General features: G+C 34.2%; 1 protein-coding gene across 7 annotated transcripts in view; it reads right to left on the bottom strand.

Annotated features, from left to right (window-relative positions):
* Window positions 1–18,818, bottom strand: part of LOC145269474 (uncharacterized) — a 57,646-nt gene that overhangs the window by 19,157 nt on the left and 19,671 nt on the right. For 4 of the 7 annotated variants that reach the window (XM_080125185.1, XM_080125184.1, XM_080125188.1 and 1 more), the window contains exons 3-6: window positions 9,958–10,001; window positions 8,160–8,219; window positions 4,581–4,736; window positions 1,573–1,712 (exon numbers count right to left, since the gene is read on the bottom strand). In XM_080125185.1, the coding sequence (XP_079981311.1) occupies window positions 1,573–1,712; window positions 4,581–4,736; window positions 8,160–8,219; window positions 9,958–10,001 (400 nt within the window). Of the gene's footprint in view, window positions 1–630; window positions 696–1,572; window positions 1,713–4,580; window positions 4,737–8,159; window positions 8,220–9,957; window positions 10,002–18,818 lie in introns of all 7 variants that reach the window. The other 3 variants (XR_013865067.1, XM_080125189.1, XM_080125187.1) reach the window with 3 other exon arrangements.

Raw genomic sequence — 18,818 nt, 5'->3', positions numbered from 1 at the left:
TGTCCCCCAAACGAATATAATCAAAACAGTAACATTCAGCAAGTGTACTTTATGTATATAAAACACAAAATAATTAAAAAAAAAAAGAGAGAGTTAATAACGAAAGGGAAATAATTCCATTTCTAACGAAAAAGTCAGTTTGGTATATCTTTTTGTTATTTTTTACATAAGTCCAGCTTACTATTCATATTGGATATGTCGACATTTATAGGTTGTCCGGTACGTTTACAACGAATAAACACTCCAATCTAGCAGATGTATCAGAATTTTTGACACCCCTATCATGAAACTACGAATAAAATATAAAAAAATTGTAATTTCTCTTTTAAAAGTGGGTTGTTTATTTTCTTATACTTCCAAAATAAACTATTAAGGTTGTTTTAAAAGTAATAGAAATATATATATATTTTTTAAAACAGTAATGAATTTTACGAACTCAATATTTTTAAACTTTAAAAATCTATCAAAATTTTTCTATTGATTCTATTTTTACGATATTTTCAGGGTCAATGTGAAATTTTATGCTATTTCCAATAAACCGAATATAATATTTTAGACAAACGTTTTTTTTTAATTCACGCCCTCCCATTTTAAAGTGTCTATTAAAAAGTACATAATTAATTTACTCACCAAAGTTTTATATTATATGGAAAAATGCGCGCATGAAAAGTAATATTCTTAAGATTTTATTAAACCTGGAAAAGTAAAGGACAAGAAATTCAACCTGGAAAAGTAAAGAACAAGATATTCTAGTAAAGTAAAAAATAAGAATTTTGTAGACTTAAAATATTGCAGCTAAAAATAAAATTTGAATATTGATAGATATTTTATTAATTATTTGCATATGTTGTTGTTTATTGTTGAGTTAGAAAGAATTAAATGATCCTAATTATGATATAATAAAATTAATTTTTATGTAAATTATAAAATTATTAAATACTTCTAAATTAAGCGGGGTTGCTTAGATCATATTTTAAACTGAACTTCGGAGGTTGGAATGCCCCCCCCCACCTAAAATGTACGATTTTATAGCGAGATTTAAGAATAGTTAGCCGAAAAAAAAAAGGTGAAAAACAAAACAAATAATCAATAAATGTTACGAAAGGCAATAAATGCTACTTTTTTTTACTTACATGAATGAGTTTATTTTATGTTTTAAAGTATTTTCAAGCGCTTTTCTTTATTTTTTAATCTAAAATTGCGGTTGTGTGGGTGCGAAATATCTCCAGATTTTCTAGAATTCTCCGCTAGATTGCAAACGAAATCTCCAGATCTAGAAGGAAAACCGCTAGATTGGAAACACTGGTCACGTGACAGGAAGCGGTCAAAATTAATTGTCCTTAAATAAAGAAATGGCCTATCGGTACAAAGAAAACCATAGAAAAATTAAGTGTAATGTTATAATTAAAAAGAAATATATAAAAACACACATGGATATAGTAAACATATTATACCAAAACGTGGAAGCCATTCGTTCAGTGGTTTTTTAGACTATAATTGCGAACGAACGAAGAGTTACATATATATATATATATATGAGAGGGATTTATAAGTATGCAAAATTTAACCAACCTTCATGAGATATATAGTGTCATAATCAAAGTACTGGAGCGCACATTCAGGGTCGTGCGCAGCCTCCTTCAAATTTAAAGAAAACGTTAGTAGTTGGAATTCCGTCCTAGGAATGAGCTCGAATGTATATATCATGTCATCTGAATAGTAATAATAATAATAATAATAATAATAATTAATGATGATTATAATATTAATAATAATGATAATAATAATAATAACAATAATAAAGGCGTGTGACAGGATCCCCCCCAAGCATGGATAACCGAATGCTTAAAAATGTATAAAATACCAAGCAGGATCATCAACATGATTGAAAAAGCGATGAGAACATGGAGACTGGAACTGACAGCTGATGGACAACACATAACAGAAATCAACATACAAAGAGGCATCTTCCAAGGAGATTCGCTATCACAATTATTGTTCATCATAGCCATGATGCCCCTGGACAATATATTGAAAAATTGCCAAGTCGGATACAAGTTTTCTAACACGGAGGAAAATCTGAACTTCCTGATGTACATGGACGATCTGAAACTTTTTTGCGAGGACCGAAAATGAACTAGAGACATTAATGAATATCTTCTTGAAACCAACTTATATAACAGAAACCTAACAAAAGGCTAAAATACATGGGTAGTATCACTCTGGACCGTTCATAGGGTGGACTAAAGCAGAACTGAAACAACTTGATCAGAAGACTAGGAAACTCATGACCATGCACAACGCACTAAACCCGAAGGACGATATTGACCGACTCTACGTAAAAGGGAAAGACGGCGGAAGGGGACTGGTTTGTATAGAAGACTGTACGAATGACAAAAAAAAGAAGCAGAAAAATATATAATTCAAAACATTGAAAGAATAATCATGGCAACAAGAGACACAGAATAAATCAATAAAACAGAAAACAGAGATAAAGGATAAGACAATAAAAGAAAAATGGGAAGAGAAACAACTACAGGGAAGACTCATAAAAGGATGACAAAACATGAAAATAACGAAAACACTTGGACATGGATGCGAAAAGGACACATAAGCCAAGAAACTGAATCCCTAATAACTCCAGCACAAAATAACTCGATAAAAACTAATCAGCTCAAATCGAGGATCGACAAAACACAAGAAAACAGCAAATGTAGACTCTGTGGACAAAGAGACGAGACAGTAACCCATATTTAGTGAAATTGTTTGTCTGTGTGTGTACATTTCCCTAACGAATAACTCTGTCAATTTTCGATCTACAGACTCGACATTTGACAGAAGGAGTATTGAGATTTGGGATAATCTTTTTAATCGGTGTTTGGCTAAAAATTTAGCTGTCAAGAAGTCAAAGTTCAAAGATTTGACCTTTAAAAACACTACCAAACTCCTCCTCCGCCAATTTTGTGTCTAAACACTTGAGATTTTAGATATAGATTACTTGGACAGGGATCAAACGTTATAATTTGATTTGAGCCTGAAACAATAAATGTTAAGAGGACAAAAGTCGGGTCAAAGTTTTAAAAAATTGACCTGTGCGGTCTCTACAAACTTACTCAGCGAATTTTAGGTCTAAACATTTGAAATTTACATAGGGCAAGCGTTCTAATAGGCTTTTGGCTGCAAGTTCAAAAGATTTGCCCTTTGCGATCTCTAGCAAACTATTCAGCCAATATAGGATCTAAACATTTGAAACTTTACATAAAGGATATTCAGACATCAATTTTTATCAGTGTTTTAGCGAAAATTTTGCTGCCAAGATGTCAAAGTTGGAAGATTGTCCTTTGCAGACACTACCAAACTTCTCCCGCCATCTTGGGTCTAAGCATTTGAAATTTTTAATGTAGGTTACATCGACATGAGACATGAACTTTTAATATATATATATATATATATATATATATATATATATATATATATCGCTGTTTCACAGCTCATCAGTGCGGCTAGACATGCAGCTACCTCAAGCCAGTATCGAAACCCGATCGCCCAAACGACAGTCGGTACTTCTAACAGTTGCGCTATACGGCTGCTGTTGCTGCTACTATGCGGGCAGTGAATTAACAATGTTTTGACATTGTATAAATACCTAAGCTCAATTTGTTTACACAAAAAGCATCGCTTCATACGCTAATGGTAATTTGTATATCACTTCCCAAATGCTCAACCTAAGATAGGGAGCATTATAGTTATCCTCATACAGTACTGTTTCGCTGTTTCACAGCGCATCAGTGCGACTAGACATGCAGCTACCTCAAGCCAGGATCGAAACCCGATCGCCCAAACGACAGTCGGTGTTTCCAAACAGTTGCGCTATACGCCTGCTGCTATGCAGGCAGTGAATTAACAATATTTTGACATTGTCCAATATATATATGCACATAAAATTATGAACAGTGCATAGGGCTCGATCAAAGCCGGGCTGAACTGCTAGTATATAATATATATATATATATATATATATATATATATATATATATATATATATATATATATATATATATACTAGCAGTTCAGAGTTTGCTAGAGACTGCAAAAGTAAAAAAGTCTTTTGAGCGTTAACCCCTTGGCAGCCAAATTCTCAAACAAAAACCGATTAAACAGCTTGCCTTATGTCTGAATACCCTTTATGTAAAATTTCCAATGTTTAGAGCAAAAATTGGCTGAGTCATTTGGTAGAGATCGCAGAGGTAAAATATATTAAAATTTGACCCCAATTTTTATCCCTTAGCATTTATTGTTTTGGGCTCAAATCGAATTAAGGAATCTACATCTAAAATTTTAAGTGTTTAGCCCCAAACAATTGTGTGAGTCGTTGAATTTTGATCCCTGTACAGCCAGATTTCTGGCCGAAAACCGATTCAAAAGATTTTCTCGAATCTCAACACCCCTTATGTCAAATATCGAGTAGTTTGGTAAGGGAAACACACACACACACAGACAATTTCACTTTTATTATTATATAGATAGATTTTCCAAAATCAATATCAGTACGATCAAGTGTAATTTCGAAATATACTTACGCTTAAATAGATATGCTTTTTGAGTCTTTTCTGAATATACTGCGGCGTGTACCCATTGAGGACCGCTGGGGAAGCGAGTTTCGACATACGTCATGAATCCATCTCGCTCGTCAATAACATGGCCTTTGTCCACAAATAAAATTACCTTACCGTAAACTGAAAGACAAAAATAATTCAAATCTGAACGTGTCTGCCACAACTTCCATATCTATGTTTTTTTGTGGACATATTTGCTTCTCTGGATACAATTAGTACCTTTCAAGTCTCACCAAGCTGTATTCTACACAGTAGGATGAACGACATTGAAGGTCCTTGTCCATCAACTAAATCTCTTATATGAGAACACGCAGCTCCATATTTATGGAAGCCGCTCAATCTAACGGGCAATGCATTATGAAAAGCTGGTTTACACGGCACAACTAGGCATATAAATCTATTCAACACAGATCACCGACTAAAGCAGAGGAGCTTAAAAAATCAATGTCAACATAAAATTTAACTATTGAAGTATGAACCCCGTTGCATAGTGGGTATCCCTGAAAGGAGAACAAGTTAGAGATGTACATCCGTAATAGAGCCCCTAATGCGATTGTATATCACAATCGCTTCTTTCTGACAGCCATTTTCAGCCAAGATACGATCAAATATATTACTCAGCTCTCTTTTTGGACTACATCAGTTAAGTTTAGAGTAGAATCCCGAAGTCTGCGAAGCTTAGGAGCTTGATAAAAATTGCCCATGTTTACGACCTGGAGACGGCACTTCAGTCCTGCTGTTTGCAGCGTCACAAACAAAACGGGAGACAGCTGTATGGATTATGAGCTTGGTAAATTAGTGTATACTTGTTAGGATTAGCGCTGCATGGCGCTAATCCTAACAAGTATACACTAATTCGAAAAAGGTGTCACAGGAACGGCCGGGTGAGACAAAAGTTGAACGATAGAGGACCAAGATTTCTCTGCACACTTTGATGGTGAGAAATGGACAGTCAAGTGGGCATGGAAGGGAGAACCTCCCATACTGAACAACAGAGTGGAATGCTACGAGCATACGTTGCGAGGAGGCACAAGAGTTGAATTTGAGAAGGAGGTGGACCGATGGATCTCAGAGGGGATTTTAAGACCATGGACGGAGAAGGTGGAAGGTGTGCTGTCGTTAATGGCGGTTGTTCAGCCCACAAAACACAAAGTTCGGCCAGTACTGGACTTCAGGGAGCTGAACGTACACGTTGCGTGTCACACGGGAGGCGATGTGATGGACGTGTGCAGAGAGACCATGCGAGAGTGGAGGCAGATTCAGAAGGCTGCGACGATTGGGGATTTAAAATCTGCATACCTACAGATCCACATTTCACAGGAATTCTGGAAATACCAGCTGGTCAGATACAAGGGCCGAACGTACTGCCTGACTAGGTTGGGTGTTGACCTGAATTCTGCACCAAAAATCATGGCAGCGATCCTCAAAACGGTGCTAAGCAAGGAGGACGCAGTCAGAAGAGCCACCAGTTCCTACATTGATATTTTGGTGGATGAGACGGTAGCAACTGCGGAAGACGTAGTAAACCACCTCAACAGCTTTGGGCTAATTGCAAAACGCCCGGAATCGTTGGAGGGAGGAGCTGTATTAGGGCTCCAACTAAGAAAGGACCAGATAGGACGGTTCGTCTTCCGGAGGGGAAATGAGATCCCGGAGGTTTCGGAAAAATTAAGCAGGCGAGAACTCTTCTCAATATGTGGAAGACTGGTGGGCCATTACCCTATTGCAAGATGACTACGGACTACATGTAGTTATATCAAAAGGCGAGCTAGTGGAGCGAAGTGGGAGGATGGAGTTGATAAAGAGACTGTGGACATTTAGAGAGATTATTGAAGAGGTGAAGAGGGAGGATCCAGTGAGAGGTGTTTGGCATGTACCCAACAGTGCAGAAGGTGTTGTGTGGTGTGATGCAAGCTGTATAGCAGTGGGGGTCACCTTGGAGATAGGTGGTGTTACTGCAGAAGATGCTGCTTGGTTGTGGAAGAAGGACGACGTGGCTCACATAAATGTGGCGGAACTGGATGCGGTTATGTAGGCCATCAACTTAGCCTTGAAATGGGGGCTACAGAATGTTGAGGTGAGGACCGACTCAGCCACTGTGTTCTCTTGGATCCAGTCCGAAGCTACAGGAGAAAGGAGGGTGAAGACGAAAGGCGCTGCCGAGATGCTAGTAAAGCGTCGATTGATGATGTTAAGGGAGCTGATTAGGGAATTTGATCTTCAACTTAGGGTCACTATCGTTCCTTCAGCGAAGAACAGAGCAGATGTGATGACGAGGGTGCGGAAGACCTGGCTAAAGGCGCCGAATGAGGCGGCTGTTGCAATATGTTGTTTGAATGAAGACACTCTGAAGGATTTGCATGACATCCACCATTTTGGAGTGGATAGAACCTTGTTCTTGGCCAGGAAAGTGGACCCCAGAATCACAAAGGAGGCCGTTAGGACAGTGGTTGAGAGATGCAGCCGGTGTCAATCAATCGACCCTGCGCCGAGTAGACACGAAGCTGGTGAGGTTCAGTTGGCAGAGAACTGGAGCAGGTTGGCGATAGACGTAACGCACTATCGACAGAGGCCGTATCTGTCAATGGTCGACTGTGGACCAGGAAGAGTAGCCATTTGGAGGGAAATCAAGGCGGAAAATGCAGGTGAAATTGCAAAGGTCTTAGAAGAGGTGTTTTTGGAGAGGGGTCCAGTGACGGAAGTGCTAATGGACAATGGAACTGCCTTTCGCTCAGCTACCATGGGGAATGTGTTGGATAAGTGGGGAGTGCAGCGCTATTTCAGGGCTGCATATAGACCAGGCGGAAACGGAATTGTGGAGCGGCATCACAGGACCATTAAGGCTACAGCTGAAAGGGGCCAGATTTCGCCACCAGAAGCTGTCTTCTGGTATAATATGGCTCCAAAGTAAGGGCAAAAAGTGGAGTCAGTGCTGTAGAGGGCAGTCTTCAAGTACGAATGGCGGCATCCCCGAACTGCGCAGGTACCCGCGGAGGAAGGCAAGAAGCAAACGACTGTGCGAGTGGGAGAGGAAGTGTGGATCAAACCGCCTGATGCTCACTGTACCACACGCTGGGGGAGGGGCATTGTGACAAGTGTCCAGTCCCCGAACAATGTATCCATCGACGGAATCCCTCGACACATCCTTGATGTGCGGCCGGTAGTGGTGTCATCAGAGGAAGACAGCGACGTCGAGCCAAGTAGCGACGTTCACGAAGAGGCTCCAAATGCTATATTTTAATATTCCATATTTTAGAAATTTCCGGAATCTCGCCAAAAAGACCATTTCTTATATTCTATAATAATTACACATTTTTAATATTATTGTAATTTCTTAATAGTTATATAGGGGAAAATATCCTCTGTTGACAGATATGAATAAGATTTTCCAAGTATTTTTAGATGTTCGCCGATCGATGTAATATACATGGACTACTCTATATGCCATATATAAGAAACATTCAATCTCCTATCGTAAAGACATCCCCAAATACGGGGTCTCCCGTCACCAAAAAGTAATATAAAACGCTAAAAAAAACTTACTTTCCATGGCTGCATCGATTGTTGTGTATGTATGATTGCAAAAACTACCTGGTGTGTCATCTATGAGCAAAGAATTAAAAAAAAACAATAAAACTTGTAAATTAACAGGAATAGAAAATGCGAAAAGTGCAAAACAAAATAATAAAAAAAAACAGAATAATCAACACAGCATACGTCATAATCACGGTCACACACAGGTTCCCGCTGGATCACCGAAGTTAAGCAACGTTGAACGTAGTCAGTACTAAATGGGTGACTATCTCGGCATTGTTTCCAGTCGTCCTTGACTTCTCCGTGTCACTGAACTCAAACAGTGCCGATTCAGGCCAGGCGTGGTTGGGATTGTGCAACTCTTGCCTCATAATTACATGTGCACCTGCCCCTACAGGGGGTATCCTTTGTCTTTCGTGAGCGAATGAAAGTACAAAACCCCTATTCTCCTGTGTATATTTCCTCATCTTATATACAAGTGAACAAGTTTGTGTCAAGGATTGAGTTTGTAAAATCGATATTTGATTCTGACTTGTCTATTTTACTTTTTGTATCATTCGACTATATTCTTTAGAAAGCAAACGATTATTCTTTTATTTTTGAAAATACACATTCCGGCTAGAAATATTTTAGTAAATGGAGTCATTTTCAATACTGTCTTAAATAACAGCGTTAGTTTATGTCAGTAATTATACTGAGACAATTACTATTTTTTGGGATACTGCCAGAGTGCCCCCTTTTGGGGGGAGCTGATTTTCCCCACATTAAAAAAGACCTTGTGTCTCATTTGCTTTCGTGGGGGAAGCAAATAAATACCACGACAGAAAGTTGGAAGCTTAACTGCCCCCCAGGTTTAAAAGTAATGTTCATTTCTGCGCATGCGTAGCGACTCCTGTGATTCTTAAGTTAATTACTAATGGCCTAATGGTAATCATGAAGACTAATTACCTCATGTTTTCGAGTTCGATCCCACTTCTCTCTATCTATATTTTTTTATCCTTGTGCCATTATCCTCTTTGAATTCACTATCCTCTTTGGTCTAATTGTTAGCGTCGAAAACTAACTACCCACCCCTCTCTCTATCCTTTTTTTTATTTTAACCACGTGAAAGCTATTCATGACATAGCTTCGTCCAAGTGCCAATATTCTCCACCCATGCAACGCCGGGTATTCCTCGCTAGTATGAATATAAAGTTCTTTTTTCTAATACAACGTTTCTTTTCTGAGAACTGGTTGTCTCCTAGATGAAACTAAACTTCTGCCACACTGAGCCATTGTTTATTTTTTTTTGGGGGGGGGGGAAGATAAAAGTATCGTGTGACGTCACACCTCCGATGTTCATTCGTCTTCTTAAAAGTCGAACTTGAAAAACGTTTTGTATAGATAATTATATAAAACACATCCAACTGTAATAACATTCACACTGACAGGAAGACGTTTAGTTCCAGAGCAAACATTCTTTATCTGTGCCTAAACCTTAATGTAGATTTCATGAACAAAGCTTCTTTCTTAGAACTGCACGCTTGTGGAACTCTTTTCCGATTGCCTGCTTTCCAGCTGGCTACAATCTCACTGTCTTCAAGTCAAACGTAAATAAGTTCTTGATAAGCTGTCCACCTAAGTAATCCAATTCACAAAATTTCCACTACTTATGTTGACTACACTATAATCATATTGACTAATGTATACCCATTAACCATTATCCACGAGTGGCCTCCGGGCCTTGATAAGTGGTGATTCCTGTATAGAAAAAAATGAGAATCTAAGTAACCATCGGATCAATTCAAATCAGATTATTTTTACTCACCTCTTTTCGTTATTAGTAGCTTTCCGTGTAAACTCAGGTTCTTTCTGTGAATAAGGCAAAGTGGAAAAGTATTTAAATAAATGATAAGTTATCGACTTAAATCGAATCTCTGATTCCTTGTATAACCTACACGCAGCAAAAACTCGTCTTCTTTATAACCATTGTAACGAATCCCGTTTCTTTATTTGCATACTTTTCAGATTTTAAGGTATAAGGTTCAGATATGGGCGTATGCATGCAGGAAATATTGCAATATTTTTTATATAATAGGGTATGATCACCGAAAGTTGGAAGGTTCTACTCATAGAGGCTGGTAATTGGAAGCTGACAAATCAAATGGCGCCATGTCCCGCGAGCAACCAATCAGAAACTGGAATTGCTCCGTAGAAGTGTTGAGTCTTTTAGCATTCTGACAGATAATTGTTTTCTTAACACGAGAAGGATTTTTTCTCTTTTCCTGTATTGTTATAGAGTATGAGACTTGTATAGAGCAGCTGCCCATCAACGGGTTTTTGTCTTTGAAGTTGTGCGGGGAAGTTGCCCACAGTAAACTCTTAATCTTCATGGCTTTTTTAGAGTAACTGCCCATCGTAAACTTTTCTGAAGTTGAACGTTGCATTAAATTCAAGATAAAGATATACGTGCGCAGGCATTCAGTATAAATAAATAAATAAATAAATAACACAAACAAACAAATAAATAAATAAATAATATAACACAAATAAATAAATAAATAAATAAATAAATAAATAAATAAAATAACACAAATAAATAAAATAACACAAACAAATAAATAAATAAAATAACACAAATAAATAAATAAAATAACACAAACAAATAAATATAATAAATAAATAAAATAACACAAATCATTAAATAAATAACATAACACAAACAAATATATAAATAAATAAATAAAATAACACAAACAAATAAATAAATAAAATAACACAGACAAATAAATAAATAAATAAATAAAATAACACAAACAAATAAAAAAATAAATAAATAAATTAATAAAAATAAATAAATAAAATAACACAAAAAATAAACAAATAAATAAATAAAATAACACAAATAAATAAATAAATAACACAAACAAATAAATAAAATTAAATTAATTAAATAACACAAACAAATTAATAAATAAAATAACACAAACAAATAAATAAATAAAATAACACAAATAAATACATAAATAAACAAATAAATAAATAAAATAACACAAATAAATAAATAAAATAACACAAACAAATAAATATAATAAATAAATAAAATAACACAAATCATTAAATAAATAACATAACACAAACAAATATATAAATAAATAAATAAAATAACACAAACAAATAAATAAATAAAATAACACAGACAAATAAATAAATAAATAAATAAAATAACACAAACAAATAAAAAAATAAAAAAATAAATTAATAAAAATAAATAAATAAAATAACACAAAAAATAAACAAATAAATAAATAAAATAACACAAATAAATAAATAAAATAACACAAACAAATAAATAAAATAAATTAATTAAATAACACAAACAAATTAATAAATAAAATAACACAAACAAATAAATAAATAAAATAACACAAATAAATACATAAATAAACAAATAAATAAATAAAATAACACAAATAAATAAATAAAATAACACAAATAAATAAAATCACACAAACAAATAAATAAATAAATAAAATAACACAAATTAATAAAGAAATAAAATAATACAAATAAATAAATAAAATAACACAAACAAACAAATAAATAAATAAATAAATAAAATAACACAAATACATAATATAATAAATCAAATAACACAAACAAATAAATAAAATAAATAAATTAAATAACACAAACAAATAAATAAATAAATTAAATAACACAAACAAATAAATAAATAAAATGACACAAATAAATACATAAATAAACAAATAAATAAACAAATAAATAAATAAATAAAATAACACAAATAAATAAATAAATAAAATAACACAAACAAATAAATAAATAAAATAACACAAATAAATAAATAAATAAATAAAATAACACAAACAAATAAATAAATAAAATAACACAAATAAATAAATAAATAAAATAACACAAACAAATAAATAAATAAAATAACACAAATAAATAAATAAATAAATAAAATAACACAAACAAATAAATAAATAAAATAACACAAACAAATAAATAAATAAAATAACACAAACAAATAAATAAATAAAATAACACAAATAAATAAATAAATAAAATAACACAAATAAATAAATAAATAAAATAACACAAACAAATAAATAAATAAAATAACACAAACAAATAAATAAATAAAATAACACAAATAAATAAATAAATAAAATAACACAAACAAATAAATAAATAAAATAACACAAACAAATAAATAAATAAAATAACACAAACAAATAAATAAATAAAATAACACAAACAAATAAATAAATAAAATAACACAAATAAATAAATAAATAAATAAAATAACACAAACAAATAAATAAATAAAATAACACAAACAAATAAATAAATAAAATAACACAAATAAATAAATAAATAAAATAACACAAATAAATAAATAAATAAAATAACACAAACAAATAAATAAATAAAATAACACAAACAAATAAATAAATAAAATAACACAAACAAATAAATAAATAAAATAACACAAACAAATAAATAAATAAAATAACACAAATAAATAAATAAATAAAATAACACAAACAAATAAATAAATAAAATAACACAAACAAATAAATAAATAAAATAACACAAACAAATAAATAAATAAAATAACACAAATAAATAAATAAAATAACACATACAAATAAATAAATAAAATAACACAAATTAATAAATAAATAAATAAATAAAATAACACAAATAAATAAATAACAAGTGAAGCATGCATGGTCCCCCGTCAGTGCACAGTGAACGAGGCATAAAAAATGACTAAATTCAGCATTGGCTCTCATCCTAATTTAGCCCCAAATGTCCCCGGAGATGTAAAATCCAGGTGAAAATAAACAAACGGTGCAGTTTTAAGCCTTAACTTAAATGTAAATTCGAGTTATGCACCATGGAAAAAGAAATGACTAAATTCATCATATTCTCGCCCCCATTTAGCCCCAAAAGTTACCAAGGCCTTTACATATTTAAATTTGAGTTCAGCACCATGCAAAACAGCTAAATAGACATCCACAGAAAATGTTCTTCAAATATGGTAAAATAGTCCCAAAAATGGAGTGTTTTTATTAGCCCTAAAAGAGCCCCTGGGACACACCCAAGAGTTATCGCGAAGTATAGACAAACAAAATTATATAAAAATCCGTTAGTTACAACTTTTCAGAAAGTTTTATAAAAATCCAAGGCATCAATTCTTTTAATAAGCAAAAGGTGTCAATTTTAGCCATTTTAACCCGAAAGCTACCAGTGGCGTGCAACCGAAGTTTCACCAGAAAATCCGTTCTGTTACTTTTTTACTAATATCATGTTTAATGTTTGTGCAAAATTAAAAAAAATTCCAAGGTGTAGTTATTGAGAAAAGTGCAGACAGATGAACGGAGGAACGGACAAGTGTGAATTTACAGGTCCACCTTTCTTGTGTCCAAAAATGTGACAGTGTCAGGTTTTGCTCTTTTAAATTCTGCATGTAGCGAGCGATGTCCTATTTTTATAGTTGAGATTATTGAAAGAACATTTATTACCGGGAAATCTCTCTTTGAATGTATTATCATATATTAATATTTGGGTTTTCCTTAGAGGTGATTGTTGTTTTATACACTAAGAATGTGATCAAACAATTGCGCTTAAGTGGGCATTTTTATTTATTTAAACAAGTACAAACTCTTGTAAATTTGAGTTCATTTATGTTGGATTCTTCTTCGTTATTTAATATTTTCCCCATTACGTTTTTTAATAATTTTTACAAGATTGTCACTACAATTATAACTTCATTTTACAATATTTTTGTCAATGTAAGAACGTTTTTAATATTCAAATATTTTTTTAATGAGAAGGAAAATGTCTATTCCAAATCCGTTTCAGTTGACTTCTTAAAACCTAATAGGCAGTCGTATCTAAGGGAAGCTACCTGTAAGAACATCCGGAATATATGTTTTATTTATTTTTTTTTGTTTTTGTTGCTTGTTTTCTCATTGTCTCGAAGTCACCTCGACCCATTCAGGTGTTGCATCAAATTGCAATTGTGTGTTTAATAAGAACCTTATGATATCTTATCCACGTGTTGTGTCATTCGTCATTCTTGCTTTGTGTTCGGATTGTTCAAGGTTAAATGAGAATCATTTACGAATCTCAGACAACGTGTCACTCTAGGATGCAAATCTGCGACCGACACACTTCATCTCTTTTTGTTTGCTTATTTTTTGTGTGTTACCGACAGCGTAAAGCGAAGCGCTATTCTAGGGTCGACTTAGCTTCTCCCAGCTTGTAACATATTTGGTGGGATATTTTTTCGATCACTGTGTATTAGAAGAAATAAATGTTGAAGCGGGAAAAATATTGATACATCATAAAACAATAAGGACAAAATAAGGATACACAACTATGAATCATGGGTACGGATTAGCAATACTGTGTTAGATTCATGTAAGTGTGAACCACTTACAGGATGATGTAACAGAGTGCGGACGCATGTATAAAAATTGCATGCAAATGATCAAGCCGTGTGCGAAATGACGTCCGTAGTTTTTGGTCAAACTCTCGTGAGTTTCTAGCAACTCTTGCACTTCGAACAATCTAAAATCATCCTGTCTATTTTGTCATTTGATCAAGAATTCTCCCCTTTTGTTCCAAGCAAGAAAGTGTTGAACCACTGCGATAGTTCTCTCTTCACTTTAAATTTACTCCCAAGTCGTGGTATTGCAGAGTTTCTTGGTCAGCTATAGAACAAGTCCTATAGCAATGGGAGAGGGGTGACGTAGCAGGTGTTGATACGTTGGCGGCTGCAGCACACAAACCTCCACACAGGTTCTATATGGTCATCTTCGTTCTGAACAAAGTAGCACAATAACCTCTTTAGGAATGCACTGCACATCTCCATGGCATGAGGAAGGGATTAAACAGGTAACCATAAAATTGTTGCTTCATCACATCTGAGCAAGTTTACTGCAACTGGCAGAGATCCCGAGTCCACTTAAAAATTCTCGTTGGGGGTATCTCTTAATTGTAGCCAATAGTGTCTTTGTAAAGAGAAAATAACATAGCCATAATTTGGAACTCATGGGTGTTTGATGAAATTGTTTTCTTTTTTCCATTTTCCCTTATTTAATTTTTTTTCTATCCTCGCTAGTAATTTATTGTTTCTGATCAGGTTTTTAAACGATGTTACCCCTTCCCATGTTGCCGACATTCATTTTGAAAACTTTCGGCCGAAAGATAACTTTTTCTACTCCACCCCATATTTACCCCCATTTCTTGTATTTGTGTTTTTTTAAACATTGAATTGAAATAGAGAAAATATTTTAGTTTCTGTTTCTTTACACACTTTTTTCTTTAATTATATATGTTGAAACTATAAAAAATATCTCAATTAAGAATAACGGAACTGACCCCAGTATTATTATATTGTTTAATATATATATATATATATATATATATATATATATATATATATATATATATATATATATATATACTGATTCCAAAGTCTAGCTGTTCTGGAGAAGAAACTACTGGAGTAGAACGCTCTCTGACATCTAGAGATCTCTACTGTGAAGGGGTGGTATTTGACTGCTTGTCAGGTATGTCGGGGATGTTTACGTGGAGGGAGCACAAGTGCTTGCAGTTCGTCAGTACATTCGCCGTTTAAATACTTATAGAACAGGCAAAGGGATGCAACATTTCGTCGATGGGACAGAGGCTGAAGTTTAGATGACAGTTTAGGACCTATCAGGTTGGCGACTCTCTTTTGAACCTTGTTTAGGAGCGATAGACTAATAGCAAATGCACCAGCCCAAATATGACAACAATACTCCATACATGGGCGAATGGTGGCCTTATAGAGGTATAGGATACTTTCGGGCGTTAGTAGCTTTATAGCACGGTAGAGAGAACCTACCTTCTTCGCAGCGGTCCTGGCAATACTCAAACTGTAATTGCTCCAACTCGTGCTTGCTGTGAATGTTAGGCAGAGGAGTTTAAAGATGTACTTTCAGATAAAGAGTCCTTGCCCATTGCTATTGGTAGCAGAGAAGGTTTCTTGTAATTATTGAAGGAAACAAGTTTAGTCTTAAATAAATAAGTTGATTATAAAATTTATAAAATAAATAAGTTGATTAAAAGAACCACGAAATGTCTTAAAAGCCGAAGCGCTTTTCGTGAGACAAACTTTTCAAAGGAAAAGAAACTTTTTTGTAGAAATACTAATCTGTCAAATGAATAGAAACGAAAAAGAAATTTAGATGAAATGTGTCCCCAAACAATTCCAACTGTAATCGAAAGTAGGGGGGGGGCTAAAACTGATGGCAAGTACCTCGAGGACAGACAGGTGGAACTTAGTATGTCCTCCATGCAAAACAGAAAAACACTCTGGAGAGAATGTAGAATCACAGTTCTTTTTATCTTCTAAGTATTATCCAATAGCCGATTCTACTAATTGGGAACCCCTGGAAATAAGCTGATGATCCCGGATACAATGAGGCACATGCTGGGCCATTCTAACCTGAAGACGCTGGGATGTTTTGCCTATATAGACGGGACCACACCGATATTGACATTTGTAAACAACATTTCTTGACTGCGAGATAGGCAATTCATCCTTGTGAAAAAAGGGAAAAGCGCACTTTGTAAAAAAAAGTAATTCGGGGGGATAAAACAAAAAATTAGAAGTGGCTTTCAGGTCCAATCATAGGTAACTTGAAGTATACCAGAAATCCGGATGGACTATATTTAGGTTGCTCAGAAAAGGATGCTATTTACTTGTTGATAACTTTGTTGACCAATGGAGGCAGATACCCATTCATAATGAAAATCCTTTTAGTATTATCAATTTCAGAATATATATAAGAAGGATAGCAAATGGCAAGTGCTCGATTGGTTAAGTTTCTAATAATGTTGTGTTTCCTGGTTGTTGGTGCAAAAGCCCAGTAAAAGTAGGTTTTATATATATATATATATATATATATATATATATATATATATAATATATATATATACATATATATATATATACTAGCGGGGGTACCCGGCGTTGCCCAGGTGTTTGGAGGTGTGTCCACTCTTAAATAAAAAAGAAACCGGGAGAGGGTAGGATCAAACTCTAAGCCCTGTGGCGAAGTTTGAAAATAAAATGTGAAAAAACATGAACCGTTCGGCCAGCCAGAATGAGTTACTGAAAAATCGACAGGTGCCCGCACGGAAGTCGTAGAGCGTTACGATGACGACAACGACGTAGGCAATAGCTATTCAGCAAATGAGGTCAATGACCAGGTTTGTTTGTTATAAGCTAAGTAAAAAAGAAAACATAAAAACGAACGTTAAAACTTAAGCGATAATCCAAACATCGAAAAAAACACACAAAAAAAACTAACGGAATGCAAACGAACGATGTTAAATGTAAAAATCGAAAAAACAAAAGAGAAAACAGAAAAACGAACGTTAAAACAAAAAAAAAAACACGTGAAAATGGCTTAAATTAGCCTGTTTCGATATTAAAATCGGTGGATACCCGGGTGTTTTTGGGTGTCGCTAAGAATAAGTGAAGTAAAAAAAAAAACAGAAAAACAAACGTTACGTGAAAAATTGCTTAAATAACACTGGTTCAATATTTAAATTTAAAAAATCGAAAAAAAAGAAGACATCTCACACCGCGATTCGAACCCAAAAAGTTTAGAGAACGAACCAACCAACCGAGCTAAAGCGATGTACCTGAAATTTAGTCAGTTCTTAAACTACTTAAAGTAAATCAGGTCATGACGTCATCTGACGCATGCGTAGAACCGGTCGTCGTCACGAGAGGACCATGCTTGTTGACTCCCCCCCCGTCGAAAATTATCGATTTCGGGGTCAAAAAATTAACGTCTTTTTGCCAATTTTTCGATATTTTTCGGGCGAAGGATGGAGCTTCAATGTGATACCGAGTTTCTGAATTTTTATTCGGTCTGTCGAAAGTTTTTAGCAGACACACAAACATACACACATACATACATACATTTTCGCTTTTACATATATACTAGTGAGTGGTACCCGGCGTTGCCCGGGTGTTTGTAGGTGTGTGTGTTTTTGGTGTAAATGAAAAGAAAAATAAACGAAGCCTTGACGCGCAGTTGGAAAATAGTAAAGTGTGAAAAAAACATGTGCGCGTTTTTGACGAGTTATTGACGTGACGGCGATAGCTATTCAGCAGTTACCATTTTCTGCAGGACAATTTATTAAATAAATAAATAAATTAATCGGTTTGTTTGCTTTTAACTAAGTTTGGGGAAAACCAGCTCCCTGTTTATTAGGGGGAGTGTTTCATCTCGAAATGAAAGCTACCATCTGATATGACGAAGTCGACATTGACCAAACGTCACTTAGCTCTCTAGAGACCACTGGCCTGAGACCTGTTATTAGAATCGAGTTTCGCTTTTTTTTATATCGAAAACCAAGTGTAATACATGCCAATCCGATCCGATCGAATAATTAACGTTTAAAAGTCGGGCAAATTAAATAGAGAGACGACCACCGTTGTTAAGTCGTAGATATTATGATTTAGATGCGATATAAAAAGTTTTAAAAATGAGCGACGGCCTCGAGAATGCGCCTGAAAATAGCCTTTCTTGCACATACACAAAAAGCGAACATACATACACACATTTTTGCTTTTATATATATAGA

Source organism: Euprymna scolopes, chromosome 45, assembly GCF_053919585.1.
Source record: "Euprymna scolopes isolate OS-2025 chromosome 45, ASM5391958v1, whole genome shotgun sequence".
NCBI lineage: Eukaryota > Metazoa > Mollusca > Cephalopoda > Sepiida > Sepiolidae > Euprymna > Euprymna scolopes.
This window is presented reverse-complemented; position numbering and strand designations above follow the sequence as displayed.